General features: G+C 40.8%; 2 protein-coding genes across 3 annotated transcripts in view; one reads left to right on the top strand and one right to left on the bottom strand.

The window, feature by feature from the left end:
- The window catches only part of greb1l (GREB1 like retinoic acid receptor coactivator), a 42,555-nt gene extending 25,380 nt beyond the window's left edge, over positions 1-17,175 (bottom strand). The window contains exons 1-2 of the mRNA XM_079347869.1: positions 17,033-17,175; positions 14,989-15,176 (exon numbers count right to left, since the gene is read on the bottom strand). The gene's annotated coding sequence lies outside the window, so the exon portion shown is untranslated. The remainder of the gene's footprint in view (positions 1-14,988; positions 15,177-17,032) is intronic.
- Positions 17,176-17,421: 246 nt separating this feature from the next.
- The window catches only part of rock1 (Rho-associated, coiled-coil containing protein kinase 1), a 31,355-nt gene continuing 27,094 nt past the window's right edge, over positions 17,422-21,682 (top strand). Inside the window, exon 1 of one of the 2 annotated variants that reach the window (XM_079349462.1) lies at positions 17,422-18,380. In XM_079349462.1, the coding sequence (XP_079205588.1) occupies positions 18,270-18,380 (111 nt within the window). In that variant the 5' untranslated portion in view covers positions 17,422-18,269. The remainder of the gene's footprint in view (positions 18,381-21,682) is intronic. The other variant, XM_079349463.1, reaches the window with a different exon arrangement.

Here is a 21,682-nt window from a genome sequence, read left to right as displayed (position 1 = left end):
GGCCCTGCTGACCCCCTGCAGTGACAGATGCTCTTGGAAGCCTGCAGAGCTACGGGAAGGGGGGGGAAACAAAAGAATCCCCTCTCATTTCCACGCTAGCTCACGAGCTCTGCGCCCTGCCACGCGTGACCCCCAGCACGCCAATGCGTCCGCCGCGGGCACAAAGTCAGGTGGAAGTTATTTTTTCCCGGAAAGAGAAAATGGCGGGTATCTGCACATCAAACTTTCACTCTCTGGCTTCAAGGCGTTTTTTTTAGTTTTTTTTTTATTAGGGGTCAATTCAGGGAGATAGCAGAGCAGAATCTCAGTTCAGCATAAAATGGGGAGAAGAATGTCTGGTCAGCTTGAGCATTCTGTCTTGGTAGCTTTGCCCGGGATTGACCCCACACTGGGTCATTACTCAGGCTGTAAATACCACGGGCTCATCTGGTCAAAATAAATAAACGGAAATGCACCACAAATCAACAGGCCCAGGCAGATGTTAAGGATTCTACGTAATCAAAGCTAGCACCTTATCATACATTATCACTTACCATATATTACTAAACCTACAGGGTAATCATTTACCTCATACAAACAAAGGGCGACCTGGTGTTTGTTAAGTGTTACATCGCTGTCAAAGCATGCATAAGTCTGCAAGAGGACCCACACTTCATGTAAAATAAATACATTGTGTTCTTCAAAATAGGCTAATAGCTGGCCACATTACTGAGGATCTCCCAACAAATCATGTCTTATTATATTTTATATCTCTTCTGACTTTGAGAGCTAGACAACACCATCTGTCACACTGCCAAGTCTTACTGGACTTCTGACACGAATATCACACAGTTCAGCAATCATTGACTTCTTCTTCTTGTCCTGTGGAACAGAATATGAACCTCACAGCGTCCTCAGGCTTCTGTTTCGGTTTCCCTGCACGCTTTTATGTCCGAGTGACGTCTGCAAGAATTTGCCAGGTAAATAAAAGGTCTGAGTAAACTCGCATCTACTTGAAGGCAGTGAACGCACTCTCTGTTACCATGACTCCAGATCTTTCTGGCTCTTTTCTCCACAACTGCATTTCCCCCCCCCCCCGTCGATGAATTCATTAGATCGGATCTTAATGGTGAGGAGAAAAATAAAAAAAATACTACAGTAGAATAATCAAGAAATACATTTTTTGTGTGAATTTCAACAGAAAAACATTGCCACACCCTCGTTGAATACAAACAAATGACAGCAATTCATGTGAGTAATAAACTCTTATTTCTCCATGTGTTACATTTCTTTACTCTCTGTGTGAACGCCTTCTCTTACTGGCCCACGTCTCTTGCTCTGCTGAGTCGTGTCACTCTGATGTTCCAGTTCATTACCACAGACACAGTCAACAGTTGTTTTAATCAAGTCGTGTGCAGCTCTTCTCACCTCCTCTCCAATGGTTATATTAGGGTGATATTAGTGTGAGGGCCCCTGTAAACCACCATGCCAGCCAATCAGGGCCTCCATTAGTCCTTATAGCGCTCTCGTGTGCTCATTTCTCTCAATCAGCCACATTTGTCCAAACATTGGGCTTGAGTTTGACTGTGAAAAGTGTCTGGTTGTTCATGATTTGGACCACACATGAGAGAAATCAGCGATTTTGTAGCCGTGCCCGCCGATTAACATTGTAAGTAAAATAGATATTTTGAATTGACTTTTATCAGGAAAGAAAAAACAAAGTGAAACCTCTGCAATGATGCATCTGCATCTCGCCACAAGTTCAACTGGGGGAAAAGAGCTGTCAGAGTGATTTATCTCTCAGCCCCTGACTTTGACATGGCCTGCCTTAAATAGCCCATTTAAAACGGGGATAATGAGTAAATCGGCATTTTCTTTACCCTCAAAAGGCACCGTGCAGAAAAACAAAAGAGGGTGGATTGAATGCCGCCCGCCCCCCGAGCTCATCCTTCACCATTGCATTGAGCTCCTGCTAAAGTCCCTGACAAAGGGGAAGTGTCCCTGCCGCCGCCACCTGAGGAAAGACGAGTCATGTGACAAGCGGTGGGGGGGCTTCTGGGAGATCTTGGGCTTTGGGACCTAGAATGTGAAGGGGGTAGGGGAGAGGAGATCTTCCTCTTTTTTGAATTACCAGAGGGAACATTACAGCTTTGCTTCAGCTGACTCAGCCAACATTTGAAGCAACCTGCCTATTTTTTTTTTTTGATCACAATTGGGTCTGTTGACCAGAACACATGGCAGCTTTAGGCTTTAAATCTGTAAGAAAAATAAGAAGGTTCGACCGACAAATCGCTGAAATGAGTGATGAATATCAGGTGGGCAGGAAGTACAGTGACCAAAGGGGCTAATTGACACGTGTGTCTCTTATAATAGGAAAACAATCCAGCAGCTTATCTGTCCAAAAACAAAACATGAAAACAAAACCGCCACCATGTGAAAATTCCCGCGACAGAAATCCCCTTTCACCCTTGGCGTCACGCGAGTTACCTGACGCCAAGGGTGTTAAGACTCGCGCTGCTGTTTGGCAGTCCATGGCTCTAATTTCCTTATAAAAAGGCCCACAACCTTCTTCGAAAATCCCCCCCTTCCCCCGCTGCTAGGGACTACCTGCTGGGCCCTGAAGTGCAAATCAGTGCTAGTGAGGAAAGCAGATGAGCCGAGGTCACTCGTGGCTTTCCAGTGGGCCAAACAACAAACGCAAACATTCCAGCTGAATGCCACTGCTGAAGTCGGCAGCGACGCAGAGAAAGACATGGAGAAGGGGAGCAGGCATGGCTAAGTGTCAATAATAAGCTATAGCTGTGTGTTGTGTGTGTGTGTACATGTGCATTTGAGTGTGTGTGTGTGTGTGTGTGTGTGTGTGTTCCTCAGGATTATCTGAGGAACTATAAAGTGGGGTGAACCAGGGTTTAAGGCCTGGTGTGACCAGAGGGATCGGGGGCAGGGTCCCTGTCCTGAGGAGGGGTGGACAAAAGGAGCATTTGGGCAGATGAAGAAGTCATCATCATTAAGCCACTGGAAGTTTACTGTCCAGTTATAAAAGTCATTTCAAAATGATGGCCGAGGGGGTGCGTGTGAAAGGGCAGCAGGGCTGGGAAGGCCTGCGAGGGGCTGACGAACTGTAGCACTAATTCATTAGGGGACAAGCAGGCTTTGTGTTAACACCAGGTTGATTGGAGCGGTGACCTTGCCACACACTCTGGCCCGGCGGATGAGTTTAAGGGCAAGGCGTTTAACCTTAAACTAAATCTGAGCCACAAACAAAGGCCAGCAGCGTTTGTGGAAAAGGTCTACAGATAAGTGATAGAGGGGGAAAAAAAGGGTACAATGAATAGAAGCCAAATCAGGGAAGAAAACATCCCCCTCTTTTACAGGAAATATAACTTTGTGTGACCATATAATAATAGGCCACCTTTAACTATATGTTGTTTCATCTTTTTTTCTGCCAGTGAAGTACTTATTATAATTGTTTTTAGTTTTCACAAATTAGTTGGTAACAGTTTCATTAATTAGTTTATATTTTACATTGACCTGTGACTCTTTTATTTTTCATGGAAGGTGCAGTAAAATTGGCTGATGATTTGAATTAATATCATCTCATTTACTTGTTAATAAGTTTACTTTTTTCTGTCACATAATAGAAATTATTGTGCATTACCATTTTCAACAGCTCAATGAGTTGTACAATAATTGAGTTTTCCCTTTTTTATTTTTAGTAAAATGTGTACAACTGAAAAACATGTATGACAGAAGAATGTAGAAAGTAGTTCTTTTTCAGTGGCTCTAAATAGAGAGTCTTGGCTTTTTTTTGGGGGGGGGGGGATTACTAGTGATAAGCAAAATAGAATAGCTGTTGAAATGTGTTTGCTGAATATGTGCTAAATATTGATCATAAATCCATAACTTGCATTTTGTTTGGGTTAGGGATAGGGTTACCCTAACAGAAGGCACAACAATGAAAGGTGTTTAAATTCCACCATGCCCATGCCAAAGGTGTGAGATGATTGATACGAGCAGTAAACAGAGAGATCTGTTCTCATGGCTGTTATCCCTGATAGAAATAACTGAATGAAAGTGAAGGACGAGCCACAGTTTACAATGCTGTTCATGACTGTGTAATAAAACGGAAGGCCTGTCAGTGAACCCAATCTGCATTTTACAACACTGCTGGGTTGAACGCCAGTTCACCCAAGATTGAAAAACTCTGGACCCTAAAGCATTTATAGACTTATTCAGGGATGCCATATTGAATAAGAGGACAATGAGTTCTATTTCATACTGTAAAGCTGTCACAAGCTGTGGTCAAACAGCGGTCAATGGTAAAGGGCAAGACGAGGGAAGGAGGAAAAAAAAACTTCGAGAATGAGTTTAACTTTAACTTGGTCAACATCTATCCCCTAAATGTTCACAATTTGGTTAAAAGCCTAAATAAATCTTCCCACAAACTACATTTTTCTTGAAAAAAAATCACCACATATCTGATCCATACTGAATGGTTAATCCCAGAGCAGATCCTTGATGCTAGTTGCCCAGGCCTTGTCCTGGCTGTGAACTGTTCCATAGACAGTCCTATTTGTTGCGGGGTGTAAACGGCCAGTCATGGATCACGTTGAGAGGCCAACACTATCAAAACATTGGCTCTTATCAGATGACAGAGAGAGTAAAGAGGGTCAGGTTCTGTTACCAGGAGCTGGCTGCACTTCACCCTGCTCCCAAAGGGCACGTCAGTCTAACGAAGGAATTGATGACGTGTTACTAAAGGGGGTTTTCAAAGTGTCAGTTAACCTTTAAAGCCCCGATGCCACCAAGCGCTCTGATCAGTTATATGAAACTTTTTTTTTTTTATCAGATAGTGGACTAAATATATTCTGATCTCTGATTTAACAAGATGTTGGAAAAACTGATTTTGGTGATTTCACTGCAATCTAACATATTTAATCAATTACCTGATACGTTTAGAATAAGTTTAAGCCAACTATTCAGTTCATGAAAATAGTCTTTGTGTTGCAGCCCTGATCCACCACACTCATTACAAATGTTGAAAAAAACCTATAAATAAGTCCATGAACTCATTCAAAGTCAGTTTCTACAGATAGTCACCTCCCCAAAAAAAGTGTCAATAAGCAACAGAAATAACAGAAAGGGGGAAATTGAAAGTTCACAAAGTGACACATTACATTCATTTAGCCATGCAGGGGAGCTGGGAAGTCATGGAGAGGACATATGAAAGAGTCCTGTTGTGTTATCAGGCTTCAAGAGAGAGACCAACTTTTTACAAAAGAACCTCTCTTTTCTTTTCGTCCTGAAAAAAAGTCCCAGCCAACTTGAATCCATTTGAGTGACACTGTGACAAAGGGGCTTCTTAATGTCGTGAAGAAGGACCCTCCTCCCCTTTCCCTTGAAACTTCCTTACCGGGCGATCAGCTGTGTCAATCATGCCCCTCTTCCTGACCCCAGGCAGCACTGCTGCATCAGCAGCACCCAACTGCCCCCCCCCCCCCCCACACACACACACACACACTCTTGCCACATCTCTTCCATTACCCCTCCCACCATCCCGATTAATAAGCACCAGGTTGCCGTCGGTGACAGGACCCACACTTAAACCCCATCAGTCCTCCTTACTGCGGCAAGAGCCACAGCATCAGCAGGACTCTTTTTGTGTAAATGAGACAATGGAGGCACAACCAGCCTTTGTCGAGGGTTTGACCCCCCACACAAACATTGCTGATGAGAAAAAGTGACAGTAAACCTATTCAGGCACGCTGCACTTCATCCCACACTGATCCTCCGAGAGATGAGATACTTTACCAACTGGCAGATGTGACACTTAAGATCAGGCTTCTTAGAAAATGGGATGTAGTCGAGAGAAAAAAAAGGATAGAATGTGTCTTATAACATTTTAACACAGTTTAGAGAAAAGTGCTGATTCCCTATATGTTGCGTTTCTTAATATATACCAAAATGCTGCACTTTTCTATCATGCATTTTTTATGTATTCTAATCAGTCATTCAATAAACAAATAGTTAATAACTGTCAAAGTAATCTGTTTTATACAGGCGATTGAGCGTGACGTTTCATATTTGTAAAACACAATAAGGCTTTATATATTATTACAGTGAGCTGTTGGGCAGCTGTTTCCCGCTGAATCTTACACATTGACCATCTTTTTTTAGAGGAACTAAGTCTGTATGAACTCATTGATATGGATCGCAGACGTTTTAACAGGAGGCTTAAGGTAAAAGATAAACAGTTGAATAGATAAGCAAAGAATATCTTATTGATGACATGCTAGAAATAGTTAGCGAAAAATATAAATAGTTCAAAGAGATCACAACAACAAATTGATAAACAGTAAAAGCATTGACTGTAGTGAAATACTAAATGATAAGTAATGGGTAAACATTTAAAAGAGATAGCTTGAAAAATAATCAATTCCATAGTTGGCCTAGATATCAGATAATTGGTTGAAATGGTTAGCTTTACGTATTTGAACATTTAAATCTGAGTTGGCTCAGATAAAGAATTAAATGGTTTGAAATTCTTTGGTAAAATAATAAATGAATAAATGAATGTGGTTATCTTAAACCTATGGATGAATGGTTTAAAAAGTTAGATTAGGTAAACAGTTCAGATAGCTAGCTGACAGAACCGGACACGTGCGGAAGATACAGTAATGGACCAACAATTGAAGGTTAGTTTAAAGTTATTATTGGCTTAAATAGTTAGCTAAAATACAGTTGAAATGGTTGAAATACTGTAGTAAGATAGAAGTATTGGATATGTTTGAGTTGCTATCGTAAAGGATAGACATGAAGCTTAATCTACTGTTTAAGAGGTTGAAAGAGATCAAAGGAAGTGTGTCAATACTGAAATATATATCGCTAAAAGTCAGATAAACCGTTGAAATAGTTAGCTAGCCTCGTCGATTAATGACTGAAGAAGACGTGATGGTTTGAACTCCTTTGATTCAAGTATTGGGGGGAAGTAAGACCAAGACTGGTGACCAAACCAATTTCATTTCGATTTAATTATACAATGATTCAAACAATATCCACTAACAATACATAGAGTCCTCCATTATAATATTAGTGGGGCCACGAACAGAATGTGGAAAATGGTTCAATTGACAGGGTTTTCAGGGGTAACCTCATGCCAAAAGGGTTGGGAGTAAGTGTCCTTCAGCGGTTTGCACTTTCATTGACAAGTCCACAAAAACTCAAAGACAGCATAAACACAGCCCAAATGGATTACCACAGCCAAGAGTGGTGTAAGCATTCCTTTTCTTGCACTGATAACAGCTGCAATACTCCTTCACACACACATCATAGATCTCTGGAAATCCACTGTATGTATTAACACTATTCTCCCAAAAACGTCTAGTGACACCCTCATCCAGTGTATTACATGTTGACAGTTGTTCTATAAATATTACAGGGGCCAGGGTGTATGAGTCACAACATTTGTATATTCATTACATCATTACACCCTCATCATATTTATTTGTTATGTTTACTCACGTATTTATTCTGTTGTTGTGTTTTGCTTAATTAAATCTGTATGGCATTGAATGCAAAGAAAAGTCTTTGTTGCAGACTTTTCTTGTGCCTAAGCTGCTAATAGGAACACAGAGAGAGAATGAAAAGAGAGAATAAGGGAGAGAATGACCTCCCCTGCCACAAAGGAACGTTGAGTCCTCGCAACACACACAGAACTAGGTCTTGGTGACCGTAGCCTTGAACAATCTGTCACAGCCTATATGGAAAAAACCTTTCCGCTGCTAACAGCAGTCTCCCCCGCAGAGCTTCAAAACACAGGCTGACCTTGTGTTTTCAATATAAAGAGAGAGATGGGCTGGTTTTGTGTGTGTGAGTGTGTGTGTGTGTGTGTGTGTGTGTGTGTGTGTGTGTGTGTGTGTGTTTGCGCATTGATTTTTGCATGTGTGGACATATACAGACACATATATACACACACAGATGTTTAAAGGACTGTACACTGGTGGAAAAAGCAATGTTTCTGGCGCACATCTGCCTACATGCCTGAGTGCTTCCAGTTGTGTTGGCACAGAATCAGCTTTTTGACTGCAACAAAAACAAGCACTTCAGGATATTTAGTGTTTTATATCTTTTGGAACAAGATTAGAAATGTGTCGGATAAAACTGCAATACAAATTGCAGTTTACAAATTGTGGTTTAATTAAAACAAGCCAGATATCTCAGCTATCCAAATTTAAATTTTGCAAGACAGAAATGAAAATGTAAATCCGGAAATAAGTATAAAGTAATTCAATCTATCATGTCGTAGCATGTCGCATGTAGCATGTCTTTTGTTTCATGGACAGGGGCTGCATTTAATCTAGATAACAAATAGAGAGGTTCCCTGTGTTGAAGTTCCATGTTTATCAATAGACAGCTCCCTCTTCTGTGATGAATCATTCCAATGGTTTTTAGCTTTGGGATAAAATCCATCCAAACACTTTGAATTAATTTCAACATATAAAACCATTAACTTCCCCTCCTGACAATTAAACTGTGTTCCTGTCCGTATCAGAGCACACACTGTGCTCTTTAAAAAGAACACGTACCCTGCAAACAGTCATTTCTGGCTGCAGGTACTGTACCGGTCCACTGGGTTGGCATCTGTGCACTGCAGAGAGAGAAAGGGAGGGGGGTATGGGAGTACACCCAGTAAGAACAGACTGTTCCACAGCAGTCAGAGACAGGATTCTCAGCTGGATGCTCTCCAGGTTTCAATGGTATGAATGAGTATATGTCATTACTAAGTACTCTCTGCGTAGCTCCACGCACGCTGTGCTCTTCATGAACTCACTTCATGGGTGTAATGGTGCCCACAGATTTACAAGAGGTTGATCTGTTAAAAAAAAAAAAAAAAAAAAAAAGGAGGAACACTGGAGGCATGAGATAAGAAGTGATTGCAATGACTCAACTGTGGGGTTTAATCTCATTTGTTTACTGCAGCTGCAAAAATCAAAAGAGGTTTGGCTAAAGGGACAAAATACTGATATTCTTCTTCACCTTGACATGCAATCACTCCCCAAACACACACACACACACAAGAACAGACACACAACACTACTGGTGACCCTTTAACTTTGCCCTGGACACGCTTCCTGATGAACAGCTTTGGGTCACGTCCAGATAAGTCCCATTCATTTCTGTCAGAAAACTATTTCAACTTTGATCTGGGCCTGGAAGGAAAGAGAACCAGAGAGAGCAATGGAGGTGCTCCTTGACTTCTAATGACCATTTCTGCTTTGCTACACTACCATGAGAAGAGTTACAAGCATCTGTTTTTTTAGTATAAATGATTAAGAAAAGGAGTGATGGGGTTCATTGTGTCACTGGGTTGGTAAAGAGAGGAGACACAGCTGTGACAGATAAAGACCTGCCCTGCATGTTAGAATCAGAGATAACTAACAGGACAACAGGAAGAAGCATCCACCGGGGTCGAGTTCCACTCATGCATACATGTACACAAACACACACGCACACACACACACACACAAACACACGCGCACACACACACACACACTAAACACACAAGTTGCATCCCAAGCCTTCTCTGCGACAAAGAGCAGGATGTTCAGGCCACTTTTGTTGGCTTCACTCCGATGCGTCTCCTGCCTTCCTGACTGTAAGTTCCAAGTAAAAGCCACAATCTGCAGAATGCGAGGAGGAGAGAGGCATTTTTTTTAAAGCTCTGAGGAATTTCATCCTCACAACCTTTCCCTTTCTCCTTCGCTGCTGAGAAGGCCATAAACATAGAGGTGTGAAGGAGACCAACACCCACCAACACAAATTCATGGTCACACACAGAAGAACTTTTCTTAAGGATGAAGTTGCAAAAGTATGTTAGGAAAATATGGATTGGAAATGTCTACATACTGTATGTGCTGACAATAACAAGGAACGATGGAAGTGTTGGTGACATTTTTTTTCAGTTATTTCAGTCTCAGTAAAGATCCGTTTGGATTTTATTTGTTCTTTTAAAGGTACAGTGTAACGTTTTTGCTCCAATGCTCCTTTTGCTTACTAACAGAAACTGGTGCCCAATCTAATACTAGATACATTTTCTGCAAATAATTTGACTGAATATGTCTGACCGATATTTTACAAAAGGGAATCTAATCTATAAAAGATATTTTCCTGTTAAACTGTCAGAAAACAAACACACACGTGTGTAAGCAGTAAGAAAAAAGGAGCCCAAATTGGTGTTGTTTTTTTTTTCTCAATTTGATCCTTGAGCTCTAAAGTCAACGGCCAATTCTACACTTCCTGCAATCTTGTTAAAGTTGTTTTTCTAGCTGTCTCAGCTGCTCCATTTATTTGTACCCAGAATTCTCGGCTACATCTATCAGCAGATGTGCAGATTATTCCTATTGATTCATTGTTAAAAATCCTTAAAAAAGGCCAATTTTCCAGAACCCAAGCTGACTTATGACTTCATCTTTTTCCCTCTCCCTCTCTTTTAAAAAAAACAGTGAAAATCTTAAATCAGTCACTTAGTTGTTAACAGACTTGAAAAAATGATTTTGTATTTTAATAAAGCACTTCATTAGTTTTATGTCAAAACTGCAATAAACGAATTAGAATTGGAGGACAAGGAATGAATGACAACTTGTGAAATGATTGCTCCACTTCCTGCAGGTGAAACTAAGATATAACAGCTGATGGTGGTAGTGGGCTTTGAACAGAGAGCCCCACCCCCACCAGAGGGATCAATGCACATAAATGGAAGAGGTCACAGACCTTTGACATCTCCTTTCAGCCGAGGGTGGGGTATGGGCCTTTGTGAGATTGCCTATAATGATCCAATTGTCGAGTGTGTCATGCTCCTTCATACAGTACACACAGGTTGTCTCAGAACACTCCTTCCTCCCCTCTCTCTTCTTACTGTACGTCATTTCCCTTCACTGGTTAAGATTTGACTTGTTCTGTATCTCACTTGTCTACATGCCTTGTTTTGCTCTTCATCATTTCCAACATCTGTTTTAACCTTCTCGCCCATCTCTTCCCCTCCTCTTCCTCCCCTTCTCCTCTCTCGACCTTATCTGTGCCTTCCTTCTTGTCTCGTGCTGCTTTCAAGAGAGGCAGGAGAAAACTACATACACACATACTCACAGCAACAACTAAAACATACAGTACATCTAATATTTTAAATCCAGATGAGTTACTTACTCCAGATTCACACTTACACTTAAACAAATGGTTTCCTACTAACAGGAACTGATTTCTCCTCAAGTAGATGTGACTTCCTGTTAAATAAACAACAAAAATACAACCTCATTGGCCCTACAATTACAAAATGTGAGTATTTATATTTCATTCTTTGGATATTCAAACATTATCAGTGAGCACAGTCTTCTTGGCATGCCTACCCTCAATAAAACGGATGAGGTAAAAGTTCCCACGCAGCCGTGTGGAGCTCTGCAGATTGGCTCAGGCACGCTGGATTGCTTCTGATGATTCATAGTTGAAAAAGACATCTGAGCCATTTTTAAATACCCCCAAAAAACATTGATCTATCTGTTGTCATTAGCTCACCCTATTATTATATGCACATGCTGGATTACTGAATAATTCAGTTTGCAGGATGTCACTGCTAAAGCAATAAACCTCCTTTTGTGTTTTTTGTTTTTATTGATCCTATGACGAGGTAGTTTAATGAATATGCAATGTCTGTTCCTTTAAGACACCTCCATGATTGGATCAAGACGTAGTAACCTTTCTGTTCTGAAGAGTTAATAAATGGTCTTTTACTTTAGTTTAATCATTCAATCACGTTACTTTGATTTATACTCTACAATATTTCTGGAGTTAAAAAAAATACATTTTCAACTTCTACGCATGTATTTTAGAGCTACTGCATATTTACAAAGCCCTCTGCAGATTGCACACAATATATACAGTATATATCATCAATGTCAATGTATTATATATAACTTGTTGTAACTTTCTTTCATAAAACCCCCAAAATAGTATCATAAGATGATAAAGTGTAATATCTCACTCTCAGAGGCTACTTTAGAACAGTAAACATTGACTTTGATATTTGGAAATACACTTACTGATGACACTTTTGTCTTTTTATTTAAAACTCACATGAGGAGTTTTTAGCTTGTTATGAAACAAACTTTATTGCCTACAAAAGCAAACGAGACCAGGGAAAGATAAATTACAGTATTTTTTTTTAATGCCTGAAACTCCTGCTGCAGGAAAGCTGACTGTTAAAATACAACAGGATTGGATTTATTTGTTATAGGAGTACTACTTAGAAATGTACCGGAGACACTGAGGAAAGACTGTTTTCTCCTTTCTGATCACGTGACCTGTTTTTAATAACTCACTCATCTCTCAGATTACAAAATGAATATTTTTTTCAGGACCAGCTGTTTTCTTTCTCGCAAGTCAAATTGCAAATTGTGTTGAAAAAACGTGTGAAACAAAAGCTCTGCTCTCTCCTAGTAGGAGATGGGACTGTCCCTTTATACCATCTGTACTCAAGAGCACAGAGACCTACAATCACTGAGAAGAACCTCTGAAGGGATCAAGAGAAGCATCTGTCCGATCTGCTGACTAGACCCAGTCTGTTTTTGAGATCTGAACTGGTATTGGGAAAATCTGTGTGGGTGATTGGTGTGAAAGGTTTTCCCTCATTGATCAATATCTAAAATGATATATAGTCAAAGCAGAAACTGAAACCTCTCAGCTGCTGCTTGCATTGGTAATCAATTGTTATTTATGCTTAGTTGTTATGACACCTATATACAAATCTGTGAGATCTATCACACACGGTTTGTCATAACAGAAACAAATAATGAGCGAACATGTGGACACAAAATGCTTGATTATCACCACCACATTTATTTTCGATGTTCCCTCAGACAATAAACAGAAACTGAGAGCCAAACACATCATCAAAAAAAGAAATGGGTCCCTGGAGTGCTCAAAGTGAGGCATAATGTCACAAAAATAAATAAATGGGTTTCCCTGGTGACAACCACCTTACTGTATGCACAAATGGATTTCAAGTAGTCATCTTTAACAGAGTGGTGAGGCCTTTTCATATGAGAAGGGACATGTTTCTGAGACCCCACAGCAGGTCTTTCATTAACTGTGAATGAGTACCAAAGATTGACAGGGAGCCAGTTACATATTTTCTTCAAAAGATCATTTAGAAGAAGCTATTTTTAGAGGGCAACTTTTGCAAGGGTGGCAAGAGATGAGCACTATTGTTAATATTTAGTGAGCAATATGCCACTTTGGTTCTTTTGAATTGCTGAAGTGTACTTTTACTTTACTAGAAATCTGCCATGTATCAATCAGTCATCTGAGATAGGTGGTTTTTGTTCCACATTATTTACAGAAAAGCCCTGTGTCATAGGAAATAAATACAAATCTGATGACAGTGCAGGTTTGAACTTTAAAAGCTTACAATTCCACAATCACACAAAGAAGACGTCCTCTGCCAACTCCAAAGGCCCTCACAAAAGAGAAGGAGATGTCTCCTTCAAGTCTAAAGAGGCAAACCTGTCCGAGCACAGGAGCGGTGTCATGGGGACCTTACTTATCTCTTTCCAGATTAAGTCCCAATTGTTTGCCGTGAACAAAGGCAGCTAGAGAGACAACCAGCCCCCCAAGGGCCAGATGGTCAGTGTTCAGAGCCCCCTGACCCCTCCAGTCCTTGCCCTCTCTGACAAGACTTCGCCTGCTCTTGGCGAGACAGGCCACCCAGCAAAGTCACAATCCACACGTCTTGCACGGAGCCTGCAGTCACGTGATACTGTACTAAACTAATCAAAGAGATGTTTCTCTTTATGGGATATCATTTTTCAAAGGATTTGCCATTGCAGCAGGCAATAATATGTGTTTAATGCTTTAAACATGCAAATAAAATCGTTTTTCAGTCAATATCAATAGAGCTTAAAAAATGTTGAGCTCAAACAGTTGAATATAAGAGTGTTATAGAGAGTGTATAAACCTTACTTGCTATTAAAAATTGCTGCTTTTATCTAAACATGTTTCAGATCTGTATTACATACAAAACAGTATCCATAGCATCACATCTGGTGATATAACCATCTTTGAAGCAGGATCTGGCTTTGTGTATGTAAATGTCATTAGCACTAATGACATGTTTAAAGGCCTACAGGAGGGGGTGGATGGGGCAGTTAGGAGGAATGCAATCTTTGGGACATGAAACATGAGGACCAGCCATTAGGCGCAGTCAAGACAGACTGGTTTGCCTGTAATTACGATGACAAACCGCCAAATGCATCTCCTGGTCACTCTTATCTGATAGGACTTTATCTGAGCAGTTAAAGTCTGTTTCAACACAAGGCAACTGGTACGTTATTTAACAGACAAACGTGTAAATTACTGGACTGGTTCCAGATAGGCTAGGCTACCTGACATATGACCACAAGCAGGGGTGACGATGAATTCAATGTAGTATTTGCTTTTTTTTTTTAAGGGAGCACAGATTAATTGGCAATATTTTTATGATAAATTATCTTCTTGTCTAATAGGTTTCGTTGCATTTTTTAAAAATCTTATCAATAAAGTTCGACACTGACAGACAAATTAAAATGTAAACCCCAGAATTACGGCTAAGACTCTTAGGTGAAAGTCGACAAACTTTATCTCAGTAATCATCATTTTTGCACAAATTAACGCAAGACTCGCTTATAAATGGATTATAGCCTAGCTTTGCCATTCGCCATAGGGTGCTTTAATTTCCTTCAGAAATATGCTTATTATAATTACCCCTTTCTGTAAATAAATCTGCTCTTTATCAACATGTTTAATGCTTTGCGTTATTCACAAGTGAAAAAAAGTTGAAGCATGTTTTCTAGCTTCGCTGACGGACCGACATCATGCTGCACGAGCGACCATCCTCCGAGAAGCGTTAACCCTGTTTATTATGAACGTGACACGTGAATGTACGCAATGTGACGGTTCCGTAAAGCAGCAACAAAGCATGCCTACCTTTATCCACGCGATATTAAGTCTGAATATGGTAATTTTGCCCTCCACGCTTCCAAAACACACCGCCGCCACTGCTGCTGCTCCTGTCCTTTCTGCTCCGCCACAGCTGATCTGCTCACTGCCACCGAGCCGCCACGTGACGTCACGACATAACTGTAGGCCTACGTATGACCGTTTGGTACAGCAGCCTGCAGGATGGGATGAAAAGTTCAGTTCAGCTTGTTGCTCAAAATGCAGGACAAAACCACAGGCGATATACAGAGGTTATACATAACATCGTAAACAGATAACTTACTAGCCCTTAAAATGCCTAGGCTACTTTTTGTTTTGTTTAACAAAGTAAAGTAACGGATAATGTAATACAATTCTTTCCTTTTCGTCGTTATAGGAGCCTATACTTTTATAGCCCTACTTTTACAACAAAAGAATAGACCGTCTCACGGTGATAGATACAGTTTAAAAGACAGGTATGGATAGACAATGTGTAAATTATACATACATAGACAGCCTGAATATGAATAAATTAGTAGGAAGTTATAGAAAAAAAACCAAAATGATGAACACAGAATAGACAAATAAATAACAAAACGTTATAACTTGCCCATAAACATAGGCTATAATATGAGACGACTATTTAAGAGTTGGCTATTCAGTAAAACTGCAGCTCTAGCCCTGCACAACTCCAAAGTTTATAGTCTATACATTAACAGTCAATTGTCAACAGTCAAACATTTGTACAGAAAGTCTGTTATAAACTACAAAACATCTCCCTCTGTTGGTAAAAATAGGCGACATCACTCGTGCATTGTTGGACTGTAAAGGGTAGCCTTGAGTTCCCCCAAAAGATCTTGTGCCAAACTAAAGATCAAACCCGCCACCTTCTGAAAACAATTTAAACCAGACAGCGAGTTTTAATTGGGCTGCAATTTTAATCACGTTACATTGTGGTCCTAAAGTTCCTGAACATGATGGTTTTACCACGGTAAAAGTTGGACAACAGCAACCTCTATTGGTCAGCAGTTAGGGAGAGAGAGAGAGAGAGAGAGAGAGAGAGAGAGAGAGAGAGAGAGAGAGAGAGGGGGGGGGGGGGGGGGGAGGAAATTACTTTTCAAAGTGAAGTCATTTAATATTTCATTTAGTATGTAAGGACTAAATTATAAGGAGGTTGTGAAAGAATTTCTATTCATATAGGAGGCAAATCCCTTTTTTGCTGCATTAAGCAGAGGCCTAAAATATGATCATATAGAATCATAGTGCATCAATGCAGTGAAAATATCAACAGGACAATTTTGCAGAAATAAGATAGACTTAAAAGTTTATTTGAGGTGACACAAGCTTTAAACTTTTGAATCTAATCTTTTTTTATAGCCCAACTGAGGAAAGAGATGACAAACCGGGAGCCCTAATGTGATAAATCTCTTTGACCTGAGGATTAATTTTGAATCACTGCAGTAGGCTTTAAGCTTTAAAAGATTAATTGCCTATGGTGACGATCCTTACTAAAGATATCGATTGCTCGAGACCTTGACAAACATTTTGGAATTAAAGTAAGGGGACCTTACTGGAAATGGTCTTTAAATGTAATGTGTTTTACTAATTTATACAAATATCACGGCGATCGTTTGATTTAATGTGATTCAAAGTAATAGTAAATGCAGGGGTCTTGTAAAATGTGGAGGGCAGTTTTTTGTTGTTCTGAAGAATAATAAAAAAAACAAAAAAACAAAACTGATGGACCAGAAAGGAAATTCATTCACTGCCAAAATCACAAATAGGCTTCCCTCCAAAAAATATCTAGGGGAATTCAAGGGAAGTCCAAAGTAAAAGATTATTTTACAAGAGAGATAGGCCTATTCAATGAAAACACAATCATAAAATATAGACCATCCATTCTCAGAAACAGTAACGACTGTAGACATTCTCGCGAGAAAAATTACAAATAAAAAAGCAAGGCTTGCAAGTAAACCTAGTCTCTAAGTAAGGTATACTCTCTACTTGTTTTGCAGTCCATTGCAGTACTCTGACAAAGTCCAATGTTGCTCACCAGTCTTGATGTTTAGGGAGGATAAGATAAGGTCTGATTCAATTCAATGAACTGAATGAGAAGTTACACTACATGGCTTTTTAAATGAAAACATAGACCATGATGCCCCTTGTAATGAATGGCCGGGCACTATATACTTCAACCAGATGTGTAGAAACAATACGGTACAATACAATAGCATTTCCTATGATAGACACATCTGTAACCTTTGAGCATACTTTACATTGCTGAAAATATTGTGACATAATCAAGGATGTGTGCCTTTTTATGAATATCTCCAAACCTTAACTCTACTGAATAGCTTTTTAATGAGACTGTACTTTATCCTTTGTCAGATTTGGAGACATGCAACATGTTGCCATCGACAGAACTCTTTTGAACGCGCCTCGGCAGGGCGCATGCGCAGTGCTTGACATTTTGAAGTTGCTGCTCCTCCGGGGTGTTTGAACAGGAAGGCGGACATGTTGGTCTGGCTGTGGGGAGAAAATCGGGCATCGTCTGCTGTTTTTTTTCTCTCTCTCTCTCTCGAAAACTAACTTATATCTTAACACGATTACGAAGGTCCTCGTTTGGAGAGAGCGTGCCGTCTGGGACAACAAAACGACCAACAGCCGTTGACAATGCACCGGATGTAGCGGAAGGACTGCCGTTCAACGTTGTAACAAACCACCGTGTTTAAACTGATCGAAATTTGGAAGAAGCAGAAGTTTTTTCCCCCCACCACTTCTACTTTTGAGCTGTCAGTTTTTTTATGGTCGTTAACTGCAAGGGCCTGGCACAGATATGTGAACAGACCTGGACTAACCTTCCTACAAACGGTGCTTTCCCCCCCAAACAGACCGTACATTAGTTTTAATTAATTTCCTTTTTGTTTGGATGCAGTAACATTCTAAGCCCTTCTTCTCCTTGGTGGCATCCTGTGGAGGGAGGCTGACTAATCTTTCGCCTCGTTTATCTTTTTTTTTTGCCACTGAAGTTATTCGCCACACATACTGGGGAAGGGGGAACTCTAAAAATGTGGCTTTTGTACATTCAACGCAACCTTAAACGATTCATCGTGTGTGCGAGCTCAAGGAGAAAGATGTCTTTTCTTTGAAGAGCGGCCGGAAAAAAGTTCACACGAAGAAAAGGGACATTTTGGCTAGCTAGCTAGCGATCGCTGGCTGCTAAAGCTAGCTAGCCAGCCTTCTGCCTTCACAGCCAGGGAGCTGTTTTTGTTCACAACTCCAACGCCGGGATGAGTTTAACAGCAAAGATGTCTACTGGGGAAAGCATCGAGGCTCGGTTTGAAAAAATCGATGCCATGTTGAAGGACCCAAAGTCGGAAGTAAACACGGATTGTCTGCTGGTAAGTTTGTAGCCTGCTTAGCTGGCTGGCGATGCAGCTAAGCTAAAGCGAGCCAATCTTTCGGGGTCAGTCTACTCCTCGGAGCACAAAGTCTCTCCGAGTCCAACAAGTCGTCTCGATCATCACTAAAGGAATGTACTGATCTGGTTTGCCGACAGGCCGTGTTGTCTCACACACTCGAATCAAGTTCAAATACTTGTATGAGTAACTACATTTATGTGTGTAGGTTAATCGAAAAAAAAATCGACTATTTTCCTGTGCTGTAATGCTTTCTGAAGTCACACTCACGAACAAGAACTGATGGCTGCAGGGTTGATGTTTAACGTGGATTTACTGTTCGCACTGATAACATAACCTTGATTAGGAGTCTTACTCATTAAAAAGCAATGGTGGCTGAAAGTACTCTGATGGCTCTGACAGATGGCAACCGTGTGTTTGTTCTCCACACAGGTCATATTCTGTTAGTTAAGAAGTCCTTTCTACTTGCATATAATTTAGGTTAGGTGTGCGGTTTCGTCTCCATTTAATTTGATCTAAGCTTCATTTGAAGTTGGTCTGCCCGCATGCCTGTTGTAACCTGCAGGCCTCCAGCAGCTGCACCAGTACACCTGTTGGCAGAAGTTTGCCCCTCGCTCCTTCCTGTCGGGCTCATGAAGTGACTCTCCTGTCTGTGGAAAGAAGGCTGCCACGTGCTACAAAAAAAAACCTAGAGCAACACCTTCACAGGTCTTTATTAACAGGCAGTCCCAGGACCTGAGTCACCGTGGAGTGGATGCCAAAGGGGATGTTGTTGTGTGAAGTGTTTGTTGATATCTGGAGCCTCTCAGTGGCAGTCTGAGTGTTGTCACAAGGATTTGGCTCTTTGTGACTCATGGAAGTCTTTGCCATGAATAGTGTGATGAAAAAACCAAAATGCAACGCTTTGAATTTCCAGGGAGTGACCATGACACCTTTTTTTTTAACACATGGATGTATGATCTTGTTATAGCACTAGTGAGGGAAAATAGCTCTGGATGAATGTTAACAATATTTTCATTGTTACTTGCTAGCAATAAAACACATGAAGCTGTAGCATTATGTATCCCAGTCAATATACATAACTTATACAATCATTTAATTATACTGTCATTTTTGAACATCTCGTAAAATGAACTGGTTTCAGATCAATTTTAATGTCACATCAAAGAACAGTGCAGTTAAGCAGGTAGCTCAGTCAAATTGAAGTTTGTATTAAAGGTAATACTGATAGTTCCTGTCTTAATAGTCTGCATATTAAAGGCAGTTTAACTCATGCTTGGCAAAAGAACACCAAGCTGTTTTTGGACGGGGCCTTGTCCCAACATCCCACCCACACACACACTACTTGTTTAGTGTTTGTATAGGCTGCTCTAGATAGCCTACTTTCCAAAAGAAAACATGCTTATTCTTTGTGACCTCCCATCCGGTTGCAGAAAGAGGCAATTAAACTCACCTTAAAAAAAAGTGCACACTCTCTGCATTTTTAATGGCAAAAAGCTGTGGGGACGGTTCCTGCTGGCAGCCTCACACACAAGGGTGTTGTTTCTCCCCCCCCCCCTTTTCTGCAATCTCGCCTGATCAATGAATGGAGGCCTTTAGCTGAGGCTCTCTCTGCGACCATGCAACTCCACCCACAGCTTAATAAAATTCCATGCTAATCAAATAACCTCTTGTCTTTGACTGGCCTGGAGTTCCCTGTGTGTCCCAAAGCCCTTCTGCACGTCTGGAGAGAGTTGAAGCCATGCAGGCAGCTCTGAGGTAGCTGGGTGTGGGCTCTGCTGCTGCTACCCATAAACCAAAATTATGTGGACTGAAGACTCATGTTTCTGAAGGCCGTGAATCAGGACATTTAACTCATAAAGCAGCCAGCATGCTCGGCTATGAGTAATAGGCTCCATCAGAATGTACAATGCAGGCCTTTTACTGGCCATGTTTCCATACCTGAGTCTCGAGCCGGCGCTGCTTTAGCAGTATTGGGCTTGTACATTTTTCCAATAGAAGCCTGCTCTGGGTTGTGTGATGATGACGTTTGGCCTGCACCTTAACACTTCGCTCTAGGCTGGCCTATTGAGCACAGTACCCTGTCATCCTTATCTCTCTCTCTCTCTCCCCCTTAAATAAATCCTGCTGTGAGAGAAGAGCGCCTTATCTGGATGTGCCCCCCCCCCCTCCAATCACTGCGCTCCAGGCAGGCTTCTAAGAGCTCATGTGAAGAGACAGAATTCCTCACATTGTGATGTGAAAGCTCACTGACATTAAGTGTCTGAACCTTGTCTTTGTGTGTATTTTATTTTGGTAACATTCAGATATCTTGAAACAGATGCTATCATCCAGTGATTTGTCCTCACACTTGAGCTGGAAGGTTTGAAAGTTATCATTGAAAGAAAGGGAGGTTATCAATGTGTTGATTGATGATTTTTACCACATTTGAAGTGTTTGTTTGATACATTAGGCTTTGCCTCTGTTTGACATACATTAGTGGCCTTACAGTCTTAGTGGTAACATTGACACTTGTGGCGCTTTAGCTTCTTTTGTCATCTGTTATTTTCACTCTCAATCTCTAGTACAAGGAAAAGGCAAAGCTAGGAGAGCAGAGACTATGATTCATCACGTAAATGCTGCATTCACACACGTCATGTTAGAATTCCAAATAGAAGCCTAATCTATTTCATAAGACGGGTGTTTTGGAGAGCAGTGTGCCCATCACAAACTTCAAGGTCTCACTCGCAAACAAACGTTTATATGCAACGTTAGTCAAACTGTTATTTATAATGGGATGCCTTATACGCCGATTTGCAACTCATTCGATTTGGTTGGACAGTAATATCTGTGTTGCGGATAAAGGGAGTTGCTTATTCCTTCTTCTGTCATAGCAAGTCGACCCCTGACTGTCTGCCTTATACAAAGTGGAATCAAATATGCTAACGATGAATATTTCACTTGATTTATGTTAAGTTTATGTTTTTTGGTGTCTTCACTTCCAGCTATTGTCCGACTGACAAAGACACAGTGTGGACTGTTATCCACATCGGGCTAAATGTAGCCCCATTATCATAATAGTGCACTACACATGCAAAACAACTGGCTAAAGGATATGAGACTACCAACCTTAGAATGATCAGCAGAGCTACTTTTCTTAACGTGCTTCTTAATTACCTTGCTACAATCTATCTTGGGTAACATCCTGAGTAATCACAGTCCTTGTTAGTCTTTGGAGGAACCCCCCCCACCTGTTCTGTCGACCTTTGCCTTGAATGGACAAACCTTAGCTGTAAGATGTAGTC

The sequence above is a fragment of the Symphodus melops genome, assembly GCF_947650265.1.
Source record: "Symphodus melops genome assembly, chromosome: 7".
Taxonomy (NCBI): domain Eukaryota; kingdom Metazoa; phylum Chordata; class Actinopteri; order Labriformes; family Labridae; genus Symphodus; species Symphodus melops.
Note: the sequence above shows the minus strand (reverse complement) of the source record. Positions and strands in the feature narration are given on the sequence as shown.